The sequence below is a fragment of the Marmota flaviventris genome, chromosome 1 (genome assembly GCF_047511675.1).
Source record: "Marmota flaviventris isolate mMarFla1 chromosome 1, mMarFla1.hap1, whole genome shotgun sequence".
In the NCBI taxonomy this organism is placed as follows: domain Eukaryota; kingdom Metazoa; phylum Chordata; class Mammalia; order Rodentia; family Sciuridae; genus Marmota; species Marmota flaviventris.
In genome coordinates this window covers 119,177,662-119,192,011 of record NC_092498.1, presented here as the reverse complement: position 1 = coordinate 119,192,011, position 14,350 = coordinate 119,177,662, and the positions used below count along the sequence as shown (strand labels likewise).

The window sequence follows — 14,350 nt, the reverse complement described above, 5'->3', positions numbered from 1 at the left end:
ACAGTTTTTGAGGAGGCTTGGATAGGGTCACAGCCAGGTATGGGGGCTCTGAGACTAAGAGGGGTGAGGAGATAGCCAGAGCAGACTCACGCTTAGGTTGTTACCATGGTGCTTTGTCTGCTTGCCTGATCCTCTTGCTCCTCAGACGCTACTTTGTAACCTGAATCAAAAATGGGTCAGGTCCTGGTGAGGGAGGAGACTCTGCCTTGAGCTCAGGGCTCAGATTCCCACCTGTGCTCTTGGGGCCTAGAAGCCCTGGCAGTCTCCGGACCCTGTCTGCCATGGTTCGCTGGAGCATGAAGCCCCAGGGCCTTGCATACATGCTGCCCTCCTGGCAGAGCTAAGGGAGTGGGTGAGCTGGGCAGACTGGCTTAGCCCAAGGCAGGAGGGACCAGACAGGTGGCCATACCCTGTGGGACTGAGTGGGCTGAGTGCAGGGGCTTCTGCTCTGGGCAGAAGCCTGAGCCGGTGTGACAAGTGCTTGTCTGTTTGCAATAGCTCTGACCCTCTAACCTGTGCTCTGTGAGCCACCGAGACTGAACCAAGTGGGGAAGCTACACCACCAGCCACCAGTGCCCCTGGAGCAGTGACAGCGCAGGAGATTCTCTGGCGTGGGGGGAAGGGGAGGAAGGAGGAAAAACAAAGGCGAGTGAACGAACGAGCGAGCGCAGAGAGCCTTGCACCGCCCTCCCTGTGCCTGCCCACGATGTGTCAGTCAGAGGCGCGGCGAGGACCAGAGCTCCGAGCAGCAGCGAAATGGTGAGATGCTGTCCAACGCGTCCTAACCCCACTGTTCCCCGCCACAACCTCCGGAAGGTCAGAGTTCATGTCCAACGGCCCCGAAGTGGAGGTGGCAGCAGGGGGCCCCGGGGCCAGCCCCCACAGCTGGAGGGACCCAGCGAGGGGGGCCTGAGTGCACTGAGTAAGAGAGCTCGCTTCAGGTACCTGCGGTTAGGGTTGCAAGGAGAGCTCAGAGGTGGGTGGGGTGGGGGTGGGGATCAGTCACCTGGCTTTGGAACTAGTGTCTTGGTCTTTATTCAGAGATGCCTGAGAGAAGGGGCTTTCCTGTAGCTCTTCCAGGATTGGTCTCTGCTCTTCTGCAGTGAGCAGGGCGGGGGAACCCTGTGGGAGAGCAGTGATTTGTTTGTCTTTGCTTGGCCCCTTCCACCTCCCTAGACTTTTTTAAAAAGCATAATGGAAAAAACTGTCCACAGTGGAATGGGAGAGAAAAAGAAAGCAGGGCATCAGGTGAGCTGTGGGGACACAGTTGCCTGCAGAGACTGGAGCCCTGCCTTCTATCATCTCTGATTGAACTAAGGGGCCTTCCCCTTGGCTTAGGTCTCCATTTGTCCTGCTCTTACTCTCAGCTGAGACACCTCTTTGTTCTTGGTTTGCTTAGCACCTGGGTGACAGAGAATGCAGCTTCTCTTGGAGAGTACACAGTCAGAGATGGCAACCTTAGATTGTCTATTGAATGCAGTCCTTTTGCAGATGAGGAAACCAAGGCCTGGGATTATTTTGAGTGGGTAGCAGTGTGGTCTCCTGATAGCTACACTGCAGCCTCAGAAGTATTTTCCGGGGCCTAGGTATGTGACAAAGGGACTTTGTTGCAACTAAGGAGATCAGGGTTCTGGTGGAAGAGCCCATTCCAGCCACTGCAACTCCTGCAAAGCTGAGCCTGTGCCAAATTTGTGCTGGTGGTACACTGGGGAGTGTGTATGTACCAGCTCAGATTTGCTGAAAGGAGGAACCTGTATCTTGTGTGTGGCTCTAGTAGGAAGGTGGCTTGAGAGCTTGGGGTGAGGTTCTCCCTATAAAGCTGTATATGGGTTTTGGAGAACCTAACCTGCTGGAGAAAGACTATGCAGGCTGATGGAGCCACAACTTTAGATCTTGGCTGGCCCAGTCCTTTTAATTTACCAGATAAGGAAACAAGAGGCCTGGAGCCATGAAGAGATTTTTCCCAGGTCCTGTAATGAGCAAAAGACTCATGAACGGCCACCTAGCTGACCAGGTCAAAGCACTATGCATTGCTATGCTGATTAACTCTGTCCTTCTGGCCCTTGTGTGGGCAGAGCTGTGCCTGAGTCCCATGCTTATTGGCCATGGGAAGCTGGCAAATATGAGGCAGGCCTTGTACCTCCCTTCCCCATTTTGGCCCCAAAGGTTCTTTCTGGAGCCATTTCCAATTTCAGATACTCAATCTTCTCAGATACCCAGGAATTGGGTCTAACCCTCCTGCATCCTATAGCTTCCCAATCCTAGTCCTCAGCTAGCTGTCAGGTGGGAAAGACTGGGAAATATGTCTGTTATATAGTGGTATCCAGGTCCCCAAGGGGATACTGCAGTGCTTATTGGACTCTGGTGCTCCATGGAGAGGCAGTGATCAAGGGAGGGGGTCATTCCTGGGTCCCTCTGAGACCCCAGCTTCTGACTCTGCATGGACATGTGCCCTGCAGGTTGCACTTCCCCCAGCTGGCCCTGCGAAGGAGGCTAGGCCAGCTGAGCTGCATGTCCAGACCTGCCCTGAAACTGCGCTCCTGGCCCTTGACTGTTCTCTACTACCTCCTGCCCTTTGGTGCTCTCAGGCCACTCAGCCGGGTGGGATGGAAGCCTGTGAGCAGGGTAAGTGTGCACAGGCCTCTGTGGCCCAACCCCTACCCCTGGGCAGGCCTGAGGTTGGGGTACAGGGGAAAACAAGGGGACCAGTTGTCAGAAGTAGAGGCATGGCTGCACCCTTTCGGGGTATAGTATGGGAAATTTCGTAGGGAAGACAAAGGCAACTTTTGAGAAGGCCAGGTTAACCAGTGGCCATGTGTACTGTAGTAAAGTGACTGAACACTCACTGTCCACTGCCTGCTATCCTTGCTTGCCTCACTGGTGCTATTGGGGAGCTCTGGTTCTGGAAGGAACTTAGACTGGGCAGTCAGAAATTAGCGTCTCTGACTTTCAAGCTTATAAGCAGTTTTTAAGAAGAATCCAGATAAATTTCTGGATATCAGAGGGTAGTTCAGGAAGGCTGGAGCCTGTTTGGGCCCATTAGTGGGAGGACACACTTGAGAAACTAGAAGGCTGTGCAAGTGCCTGCCCTGCACAGGACTCTTTAATGGGTACCTGGAGGGCTCTCTTGCTTCCTGGCAGACCAGCCCCAAGGAGGAGTCCCTGTTCCTGGGCCATTGATAACTTGGGGGTGGGCATCATGAAAATTTGAGGGTGGTGCAGTACACTGGACATTAGACCAGACTCCAACCTGTTCCTGAGAATAGCCTGGCATTACAGCAACCCAGGGCCAGGCATTACAACCATTACAACTTAGCCACTCCAGGTGGCTAGGCATCACTTGGAAGGGGAAAGAATAATGCTCAGGGAGCTACTAATTCACTACTTCATAAAGGTATTAAAAGTTTTTACACCTTAGGAAGTTGCTGCCTGGTTGCATCCAGATAAGCAGTAGCACCAGTCAGAAGCAGTTTCCCCTGGGGCAGTGGCCCCTTAGGTTTAGTGGCCCTGCAGGAGGGCTCTGGGGCCCCAGTGTGTGGGACTGGCTCCAAAAAGTGATTCTCCTCTGCCTCCTTGGAGACCACAGGTAGGCAGCTCTGTGGACTGGCTTAGGCACAGAATGCTTCTGATGTAAGGTCTGCCGTCAGGCCCAGTGGAGCCCAGCAGGACAGGCCATCTTGAGTGCTGGCTAGGCCTGCAGGGCATCTCAGGACACTATGACATTGATACAGTATATGCATCTGAAAATGTCCTCTTTTCCTTTTAAGAAAGAAGATATATACTTTGGGCTATAAATCTGTCTGTGCTTCTGGGAACCTTTTACTCCTTTCTCAAGTGGTCTGTAGTGTAGGCAATGACCCCAGCCAAAGTCAAATGCCTATTGCCTCCTGCCAGTCTTCTCCAGACTATTACCAGGATTCCTATCTCCCATTTTTTCTTCTTTTCCTGTTTTTGGGGGGGTGGGGTACTGGAGATTGAACCTAAGGGTGCTTAACTGCTGAGCCACGTCCCTACCAGCCCTTTTTATTTTGAGATTGGATCGAAGTTGTTTAGGGCCTCTCTTAAGTTGCTGAAGCTGGCCTCAAACTTAGGACCCTCCTGCCTCAGCATCCAGAGTTACTGGGATTATAGGCATGAGCCATCCACTCCTGGCACCACCTCTCACTTTTAAGAAGTGAGACTGTGTGGACCAGTCTACTTTTCTGGGTCTAAGACAGTTACTCTTTGACCTGTGCAAAGTGATTAAAGTGACCTGAGCTCTGTACATCCTGTCTTCAGTCTGTGAGAATATTTGACAAGTGCAGTCTGGTTCCTAGTGACACAGCCACATCATAACAATCAGCCCCAGGCAACTAGGCCTCCCTAGGTAGCCTCTGTTGGTTCAAGTTCTCTCCTGTGGTTGGGGGATGATGACAGTACTTGGGCTTTTTGGAGTATGGTCAACTCAGCCCCCTGCCCTGTGGCCTGCAGGTGGCCCTGTACAAGTCAGTGCCAACACGTTTGCTGTCACGGGCCTGGGGTCGCCTCAACCAGGTGGAGCTGCCGCACTGGCTGCGCAGGCCTGTCTATAGCCTGTACATCTGGACCTTCGGGGTGAACATGAAGGAGGCCGCTGTGGAGGACTTGCACCACTACCGCAACCTCAGCGAATTCTTCCGGCGCAAGCTGAAGCCACAGGCCCGGCCTGTCTCTGGGCTGCACAGTGTGGTGAGGTTTAACTCATACCTCCTCTTCCTCCTTTAGGAAATGGGATCTATATCTATGGAAACCAGGTTCAGCAGCCCCCACTGGCTGTGGCCTCTGTGTGGCTTTCCCAGACTCGGTCCCACCTGCCGTATAAAGTTTATTTGTCCTGCATATCCAGAGGGTGGAGCTATGGGTGTTTGACACAAGATGAGGTGGATGTCAACTAGGGGGAGCACTCTCCCTTTCCAGCAGCAAACCTCTCCTGGTCCCTCCAGATCAGCCCATCGGATGGGAAGATCCTCAACTTCGGGCAGGTGAAGAACTGTGAGGTGGAGCAGGTGAAGGGGGTCACTTATTCCTTGGAGTCATTTCTGGGCCCTCGCACCTACATGGAAGACCTGCCTTTCCCACCAGGTGGGTTACTGCACTGTTGGGGCTGGGGCAGACACCAGAGGCTAAGGAAAGGCTGTGGGACAGGGAATAAGGAAAGGCTTGGGAGACTGTGGGGTGGGCATGCTGGCACATTGGATCAGGAATCCCTCTGACCAAAGCATTGAGGCTCTTGGAGTCCATGTCCAGGCTGCACATAGGCTGTGCTGGATTCTCATGAGCTGGGTGGCATCTGGAGCTGGTATTAGAGCCTGACCCTCTTTTCTGCCCTACCCCCACAGCCTCTTCATGTGACTCCTTCAGGAACCAGCTGGTTACCCGGGAAGGGAATGAACTCTACCACTGTGTCATATACCTGGCCCCTGGGGACTACCACTGCTTCCACTCACCCACTGACTGGACTGTCTCCCATCGGCGCCACTTCCCAGGTAGACACAGGACTGGCCTTTGGGTTGGAGCTGCCTCTGTGGGCTTCATGCTGAGGTCCTCACTTTCTTAATGTTAGGGGACTAGGCTCCAGGCTGGGGTTATCTAGACCAGGGGTTAAACACTTAAGGTTGGCTGGGTATGGGCAGGGGACTTTGGAAAACTGGTCTGCATTTGGAATGACATCAGGGCAACAGGCCATTAGTCCCTTTGGGTCTCAGGCTATCCTGGGGTAGATATACCAGGCTCTGGGGAAGGACTATCATGTTCCCTACCCCCACAGGCTCCCTGATGTCAGTGAACCCTGGCATGGCTCGCTGGATCAAAGAGCTCTTCTGCCATAACGAACGGGTAGTTTTGACAGGAGACTGGAAACATGGCTTCTTCTCGCTGACAGCTGTGGGGGCCACCAACGTGGGCTCCATTCGCATCTACTTTGACAGGGTAAGCAGAGTCCAGGCCATGCCAAAGTCCACAGGCTGGACTTCTTGAATTCACTTGCTCCATCTGCTGTCCAGCCAGATCCACTGGGCCTGTAAATTTTAGGAGGGCCTTGCTTGTAGGAGAGCTAGAACCAGGCCTGGCTATGCTGAGCATCCACTCTGAGGGGCATCCCTATCAGTTAAGACCTCCTTCTCTCCTTCCCTCCCACCCACTTTGCTGCCACTCATTCCTCTGGAAGTGGCTGGGGAGGAGAGAGGAAATTAACCTTTCTGCCTGGCCCTTTACTTTTACTGGGAACCATGGTTGAAGTGTGAGGAAGGAACAGGAATGAGTCATGCCAACTGAGGGTTGAGCATGTAGGCAGAGCTGGCCTGAATGAAGAAAGAATCTGGTGCCCACCTGCCCAGGGCTTGCCTTTTTGGGTGTGCCCAACTCCCCACCACTGGCTGCTGACCTTGTACCATTCCAGCTGGGAGAAAAGTCAGATCTGATTTCTCCATGTCCCTCTTAGCCACAGTTCATAGCAGGTGCAAGGACTTTGGTGTGATCTGGTTGGACTAAGCTCCCCAACCCTGAGATATTGTCCCCATCACCCTTCTTGAGCTGGGCTGGATGGTGGTGAAAATGAGCAACAGGATTCCAAACACAGGCAGGAGTGGTACCCCTTGCTTCTAGGCCCCCTTCAATCCCTGCCCCATTACTCCTCCCCAGGACCTGCACACAAACAGCCCAAGGTACAGCAAGGGGTCCTACAACGACTTCAGCTTTGTGACGCACACCAACAAGGAGGGAGTCCCCATGCGCAAGGGTGAGCATCTGGGCGAATTCAACTTGGGCTCCACCATTGTGCTCATCTTCGAGGCCCCCAAGGACTTCAATTTCAGGCTGAAAGCAGGGCAGAAGATCCGCTTTGGGGAGGCTTTGGGCTCCCTCTAGGTCTTCCTTCTGCCTATGACTGCCAATGCATCTAAGGAAACTAAGGGTCTTTTATAGAAGCCTCCAGGGTGTCTAGGCAAGGGAATCACCTCAGGTGTGTGTGGGAAGGTCGATCCAGTAGAACCTGAATGATTTGCTACTGCCTGTCCCAGAGGTGCAGACAAGAGATTCTGAATCCTCACGAGGCAGCCAAAACCCGTCATGCCTGTGACCTACCCTACAGAGAGAAAAAGTATAGGTGTGGATAACCTCACAATCACATCTGGATCTTTTTTAAATGTTGTATAAACTGGAGACTCTTCTCTCCTGGTTGGTCTTGGATATTGTTAGGCGATGCTAAGTGCGAACATGCCCTCTAGCCATTCCTCCCCATAACTGGAGAGTTTTGTTGGACCCTTTGGCTTTTTCTGGTCTTGTCCCTCTTGTCCCTTTACCTCCCATAGTGCACAGGATGAACTGCCTCTTTGGCATGGATTGTGGACCCTCCCTCCCAGAGCAGGCCACACAGACTTCATGACAACTATTTTCTGTTCCCAAACTTGCCTCACCCTGCTTGATGGAAAAGCAAAATCTTTCTTTGCATTTGGGGCTTGACTGCATTGCTCTGGACTCTTGCCGGGATCTTCTGAGGATGGTAACTATGACACGGACCTTTCTAGGCCCTGAGGAGTGACCTTCCAGAGCTTCCTTGCAGCAGGCAAGGCCAATTACTGTCCCACCTGGTGGCTAGGCTGAATGGGGCAGGCAGGAGGGGTAGAAGCCTAGTTTGAGCTGGCATCGCTGTTTCCAGATCCAGCTCTACATGAAGTATGGGAAATTGCTGTTGTTCCAAGGACTGTGTTGGAGGCTAAAGGTGTATGGTGGGTCAGTACTAGAAAACCTGTCCCAGGTGACAGGTATGTAGGCCTTGAGCAGTGGTGGGGACAGTCAGGTTACCTGTTGTTCCTGTGAATTTCTCCTCCAGGGGAAGTCATTGAATTTTTTCAACTGTATCAGTAGCACAGTATTTTTGTATGAAAAGTGGGAGACTTCTGAACAGTAATTCATTTAATTGCAAGACATTTTGAAATAAAAAGCTTAAAACTCATTGTAGCTTTGCATTGTTCCTGGAGGTGGCTTGAGGCCTCCCCTGCAGCAGGGCTCCTGTCTTCCTGGGGTGAGCCCACTAGCACAGAGCCTGCCGCAGGGCCTGGATGCGCTCAACGCAGGTACTGATGTGTTGGCGCTGGGCCTGGAGCTCCTTGGCCAGCTGCTGGATCTGTAGTTCTATCTGGGGGTAGGGAGAAAGAGGCCCAGCTGAGAGGGAGCACAGTCTGGGGGACTGTCCCTGGAGCTGGTCTAGGGTCTCACCTCTTCTAGTTCTTTCTGCACTCGTTGCTCTTCATCCTGGTCCTCAGGCCTGGGCTCTTCCTGGCTCAGCTCCAGCCACCTACGCAGGCTACTTGCTTGTCGCTGGCAGGACCTGATGGGGACACCCTGCCTGCTTGGATCTTTTTTCTCTTGGGTTCTGGAGATTGAACCCAGGGGTACTCTACCAACTGAGCTACCTTTTTTTTTGGAGATGGGGTCTCACTATTGGTGTGACACCAACGCTGGCCTCAAACTTGTAACCCTCCTGCCTCAGCCTCCCAAATAGCTGGGATTACAAGAGTGCACCACCACTCTTGGCTTGAGTTTGGGTTCTCGGCAGTCTTCTGATGTGAGGATGGGTTGGAGGGAGAAACTTCTGGAAAGGCTCCCTTCTCTGAGCTGCAGGCCCTGGCTTGGGAGGCCAACACTTTTTTTCTCTCCCAGCCTTCCATGACCTTCTATAGCAAACAGCAACTCTTCCTATTCCTCTTTCCCAGTGATGAGATGAACAAGGGGACCAGTCTGTTTTCCTCACATTTCTTAAACTGCTGCATATTGACAGTCCCCAAACCACTATGTGCAGATGAGACCCAGGCCTATCCGTCCTCTGATACCTTATCAGCTTTACAATCACAACCACTAGAGAAGAAAGCCAGAACCCAACCAGGACCTGTGTCCCACAGTAAGGCCATCTTGGGTTTTCCCAAGCAGGACTAATTGGGGGAAATGTGCTACAGTGAGACACGTTCCTGGTAACACACACTGGTTTGGCCCCTACCACACACTTGTGGGTCCTGGCAGCTGGCTGGCAGGAAATGGAACCTTCTGCCTTCCCAGGGCACACCTTTTCTTAAGGACAAGTCCAAGGGTGCATCCCCCAGGCCTCACCACAGGTTCTGTTTGGTGTTCTGGTAGTGCTGTAATTGCTGCTGGATCCCCTCCAGTTCAGTCTCAAGGTTGTTGTGGCCTGTGACAACAGAATGAGCTTTCCATCTTCTCTCTGGGACCAGGACGGGTGGCCACTCCAAGGTGAGTGCCCACAGCCCTGGCAGGCCCCTGGTACTCACCGGCACTTCCAGAACTAAGCCCAGGCCCAGCCTTGATGCCTGTGAAGTCCCCAGGCAGGAGCAGATGGGAATCAGGGCCACTGGCCAGAGATGGGGGACCCTGGGGCTTAAGCCCAGTGTTGGTAGGCTGTTTTAACACCTGTAAAGGAAAGGAGGATGCTGACAGTAAATCCTCTTCTCCCTGTCTCACTACCTGCTGCCCACTCTACCCCATAGGAGTCAGGGTGACTAGGCCCTGTCCCTTTCCCTGCCTGCTGGACCTGACATAATGGGTCAACCTCCACACCTTTACAGTGTCACCCCCTGCATGAGAAGCTTCTTAGCACTATCAGCAGCAGACTTTTCAAGCCTGGCTTGGCCTTCTAGCCCCACCTTGCTCTGGACTTCTGACCTTGCTAAACTTGGATTTCAGTAACAGTGGTCACAGGCAATTATTCTCCCTGTTTCACCCACACCTGCCTCTACTCTCTCCCATGAAGAGAAGAAGAGTAGATGTGCACCTTCTATCATTGCCAGTCATGGAAGACCACCCTCTGGACCGCCCCCACCCCCAGCCACGGGGTTGTGACACACCACAGGGTTGTGACACACAAGAAGTGGCTCTATCCCCACCCTGCGCCTTTTGGGCACCAGCTTTTTGGGTGGCCTGACCCTGAGACTGTCACTTCTACTATGCCCTCTGGTGCTCTCAGCCCTTGCTACTTGTGTCAAGGTTCTCTACGTAAGCCTTCTGCCCCACTCTATGCTCTCTCAGTGGTTCCCAGGGGTTCACCTTCAACCTCTGCTGAGGACTTCCAATCTAGATTTCAGTCCCTGACCTCTTTCCCGAAGGCCAGACAATCTTGCTTTCTCTCAAATTTGACAGGGTAAAAAGAGACTTTTGGTGCTTCACCTGAAACCAAGCCCCATCCTATTTTTCTTCTTTTAGAACTCATCCCTCCTCTAGTTACTTAGGCCAGAAACCTATATCATGTGAAGTCCTTCCTCCCCTCCCTTCTCACATCCACCAAAGCAGGTCCTGTCTAGACCCACATTTTCATCCCCACAGTGTTTGGCCTCAGCATCCAGGCCATTGCAACCTGGATCACATAGCTCCCAGTAGCCCAAATACATAGCACCAAAAGGAACCCAGGTTAAAAAAACTTCCTCTTCCCAAATTCCAAACTTTCCAGTATGACCAGCCTGACCCATAGGATCTGTGGTCACTCTATGGGTCTGCACACAAGATTCTTTTGGTTGTCCTGTTGTGAGAACAGAAGCTTCTGAAGGATAGGGACCTTGGCAGGCTATTGGCTGCTGTATTCCTTAGATCTGAAGTACAGAGGTACCAACATTTGGTAAATAAATGGAACCTCCCCATGTCCTTCCATACCAGCGTGTTCCAAAAACAACGAATACAGCTGTAGCTATAGCACAGGGGCACCAGGAAGAGAACCAAAGACTAGACCAAAGAATGGGAGGATGGTCTGGTGGTGGACTCACCCTGGTCAATGCTTCCACCCGATAGGGCATGAAGGGGGAAGGAGGCAGAGGCAGTAGTTGTTCTGGGCTGGGACCTGCCACAGTGGGAAGCTTTGAGCAAGGGGCACAAGGCAGGACCCCAGGAAGGAAAGGCCTCGTCAGGGAAGGGTGTGCAGGCTGGGCCCCATCTTGGCCCTGTTCCTGAGGCTTCTCAGGCCTAAGCAGAGAAAAGGCAGGAAGCTGATAAGGCCATGGAATCTTTCTTGGTTTCTCTGAAGATCAGGAAGGAGAGGGAGCTACCTAACATAGGACCTCCAAAACACAGGCCCCAGATGAAGGTGTAGCTGCTTTGAGTGGCCCACAACCACATAACGTACCCTTGCCCGCTGAGGGGGACACACCCCCAAGACCTTTGGCTCTGCATGGGCTCCAGCAAGAAGTGTGGGCATCGGGGTTGCTTCCTCCCCAAGCGGGCAGTATGGCTGGAAAGAAACATGGGTCTGTACCTTGGGCAAATGGGGGCTGCCAGGGGTCTGAGGTCTCGGGGGGAGGGGGAACCAACCTCTCCAGTGTTACAGGGGAGACTGAAGGTTACATAAGACAAGGCTCTGGCCTGAGGTCAGTAAGTATGTGTGGTGACCCTGGGCCTGATAAAATTCTGTATTTTCTATGAATCCCCATGCTTCGTGCTTCACCTGCACTTCTTTTGGCTTGTGCAGGAATTCTGATGTCATGGGTGTTCTTCCACATCATAGGAGGTATAGCCTCTGACACTGAGGCTGTCAGTGTGGGGCAGAGAAGAAGGCAGAGCAGAGATGGGGACCCAGGCCCAGGTGCACTCCACTTACTCAAGATCAAGTATCTTAGGTAGCACTGGTCACTCTGGGAAGATGACAACTGCCTTAGGAGCAGTGTAGGTATAGGGTTTGGGGATACCATCCAGGGAAATGGCCAAGGGGCAGGTGCCAGTCACAAAAAGGGGTTTCTGATGGAACCAATTTCCCCACTATAAAAGAGGGGAGATTAGCAGGCCTGGTACCAGGGGAAGGGACACCCGTTTATTGAGGGAAAAAAGAAGGGTCTAGAAGCCTCTCTGTTTTCTCTCCCATGCTCTGGGAGGGATGGGATCATGATGGAAGGGAGGGGAGCTCAGCTACGACAAGGTCATTACTGGCTCATCCCTTACCCTCCCAGAGCCCAGTTTCCTCCCTCCTGTACATCCCAGCTTTTGCCCAAGGTAGACATGAGAAGGAAGAGGTATGGGTAGGCCACTCACAGCTCTAGGAGGTGGGGCTCCCTGACAGCCAGTGGTAGGCTGCCCAGGACTCCCTGAGGTTGAGGAATTGGCGGCCTCTTCGTCTCCAGGAAGGCATCCCCAGCCCCAACAGCAATGTGATTAAGAGGGGAACCCTCAAAAGTCACTCTCCTGCTGGTTATGATGGGCACAGGGGGCCGAGACTCCTTGCCCGAGCCCAGGGCCTTCTGTTTCCAGAGCTCAGCACAGTGGCAGACTGCACGGTGAAGACTGTGAGCTGCCTGCAACACAGCTTCTCATCAGTTTCTACTGTCCCCTCTCCACTGTTCAGAAGAAGGGAGCCCCACACCTACCTGGACCTGCTGCTGGGCTTGCAGCTGCTGCCGGGAGGCCTTCATGCTGGCTGTGAAACGCAGGAGCCGTGTGGCACCCTCTTGGAGGAGCTGCTGGTGGTAGGCCTGTACTGCCCGCTCTAGCCGCACCTTCTTCCTCCTCCTTTCCAGCACAAAGCCCAGCCATGCAGCCCAAGTCTTCAGGGAGGGCAACAGGTGAGGACCAGGCCTCCCTCTTAGGGCTCTCCCATGACCCAGGCAACTTGCCCCCACCCATGGCAGGAATGGCAATATGAAGAACCCCAGTTACCTTTGCCTGTAGGGAGAAGGACCAGAACCATAGGGCTCGTGCTGTACTTTGCTGTTCCTGTCTCCTGGCCACCAGCTATGGTCCAGAAAAACTGGGTTATTCAAAGGGGCCACCCTGACCACATGGCCCTGCTTTCACTTTGCCTTGCTCATCACTGTGTAACCAAGGCTTCCATTCTTCCACCAGGAAGAGCCCAACCCTGGGCCTGACTGTGAGGCACTCAACACACTCATGTCTGTAGATCAATGAATGATTCTAGGGAAGAAGGAAAGTGAAGGGCTCTCAGAGGGGAAAATGGCAGCAGCACATCCAGCTTGTGGAGGAATAGTAGAGGGAGGCACTGGGTTTGACCTTCAGCACCACAAAATAAATAAGTAAGTAAGTGAAAAATAAAGGTTATTGTGTCTACCTACAACTAAAACAAGTAAGAAGCAATGCTTTTCACATTAATTTTTGGATATTACACCCGTGTGTTTAATATGACAATTAGAGATGTGGACTGAGAGGGATGCAGGAAGAGGTATTGTGTTGCCTCCCACCTGCTGTCTCCACCAGCAGAAGCAGGCCTTGCTGAGTCTCTGCACCAGGAGCTGGGCGCCCTGCATCTGCAAAAACTGGGGAGAGAACAAGTACACATGGAGTCCAGTATCCCACACCCTGGGTTCTGGCCCGAGGCAACTGTCCTCCCTTTGCCAGGATTCCTAGGTGATCCAAAAGGACTCCTGTATAGGCAGAGAATGTCCAGATAAATTGGTAGGGCCCTCATTGATGACAAGCCAAGGTTTCTCTCCTGAGCCATATTCCTCCCAAGGGAGATCCAATTCTAAGGCTAGCTACCCTGAGCCACCACTAAATGCCCAGGCAGGCTCTTGCTGTCTTATTCCCACAGGATCCCAAATAACCCAGCACCCAGGCAGCTGCCTTGAGTTTTGTCCAGAGTCCCTCCTTGAGAGGTGGTCCTGCCTGGCAGCCATCCCATTGCCTGCCACATGGGGGAAACTTGACAGCTGCTGCCTCACCTTTTTCCTGACACACCCCAGATAGTACACCTTCCACCACGCCATCCCCTTTAGCAGCAGCTGCCGTCGGTGATGCTGGGCTGCTCTCTCCAGCTGGGCTCTCTGCTGGGCTGCCCTCTGGCTGCAATCCCGCCATTTCTGAAACCAGGTTTGGAGATATCCTAGGGCAGATGCAAACCAGAGTTTGACTGTTTGTAGGATTTTTTAAAGTCACAATGCAGTGGGGAGGTTTGGGGACCAAAGAATGTGATATGGGATAGTCAGGATGTCCAGCCGTCTGTGAGTAAAACTACGACGTGCACCATGGTCACTCTGTAAGGATAATTATGACTACCTTCAGTGACTCTGAGCACCGGAATCAGACTTGTTTACTGCACCTTGCAAGGGCACACCTGCCATAGATTATACTCCACCTCACAGAGTCACACACAAGGTAATACCAGGTACTTGGAAGAAGACTCTTAGTCTGAAGAATAAGGGAGCCTCCTGCTGGAGTGCAAACTTAGAGGAGGAGGCAGCCTCGTTTCACCAGATAAAACCAAGGTTCATTCAAGTCATCCTGAGCCATGACCAGATAGGTCTGCCAGCATGTCCTGACTTCCTACACTCTGGGCAAGGGCCACATCCTGCATTTTATTTTTGTCACCAGATTCTCCCTTTGGTGAAAATTTCAT

General features: G+C 52.8%; 2 protein-coding genes across 12 annotated transcripts in view; one reads left to right on the top strand and one right to left on the bottom strand.

Moving 5' to 3' along the window:
• Positions 1–14,350, top strand: part of Pisd (phosphatidylserine decarboxylase) — a 121,999-nt gene that overhangs the window by 42,049 nt on the left and 65,600 nt on the right. For 4 of the 11 annotated variants that reach the window (XM_027953458.3, XM_071615549.1, XM_071615542.1 and 1 more), the window contains 7 exons: positions 499–759; positions 2,460–2,625; positions 4,471–4,707; positions 4,962–5,100; positions 5,358–5,504; positions 5,786–5,946; positions 6,658–6,754. In XM_027953458.3, the coding sequence (XP_027809259.2) occupies positions 707–759; positions 2,460–2,625; positions 4,471–4,707; positions 4,962–5,100; positions 5,358–5,504; positions 5,786–5,946; positions 6,658–6,754 (1,000 nt within the window). In that variant the 5' untranslated portion in view covers positions 499–706. Of the gene's footprint in view, positions 1–498; positions 760–2,459; positions 2,626–4,470; positions 4,708–4,961; positions 5,101–5,357; positions 5,505–5,785; positions 5,947–6,657; positions 7,970–14,350 lie in introns of those variants that run through there. The other 7 variants (XM_071615522.1, XM_071615521.1, XM_071615562.1 and 4 more) reach the window with 5 other exon arrangements.
• Sfi1 (SFI1 centrin binding protein) overlaps positions 7,912–14,350 on the bottom strand; it is a 75,504-nt gene continuing 69,065 nt past the window's right edge. The window contains exons 23-33 of the mRNA XM_027953449.2: positions 13,677–13,837; positions 13,197–13,271; positions 12,658–12,732; positions 12,369–12,545; positions 12,037–12,296; positions 11,138–11,242; positions 10,782–10,977; positions 9,300–9,438; positions 9,121–9,199; positions 8,233–8,344; positions 7,912–8,152 (exon numbers count right to left, since the gene is read on the bottom strand). Coding sequence (XP_027809250.2) covers positions 8,048–8,152; positions 8,233–8,344; positions 9,121–9,199; positions 9,300–9,438; positions 10,782–10,977; positions 11,138–11,242; positions 12,037–12,296; positions 12,369–12,545; positions 12,658–12,732; positions 13,197–13,271; positions 13,677–13,837 — 1,484 coding nt within the window. The 3' untranslated portion in view covers positions 7,912–8,047. The remainder of the gene's footprint in view (positions 8,153–8,232; positions 8,345–9,120; positions 9,200–9,299; positions 9,439–10,781; positions 10,978–11,137; positions 11,243–12,036; positions 12,297–12,368; positions 12,546–12,657; positions 12,733–13,196; positions 13,272–13,676; positions 13,838–14,350) is intronic.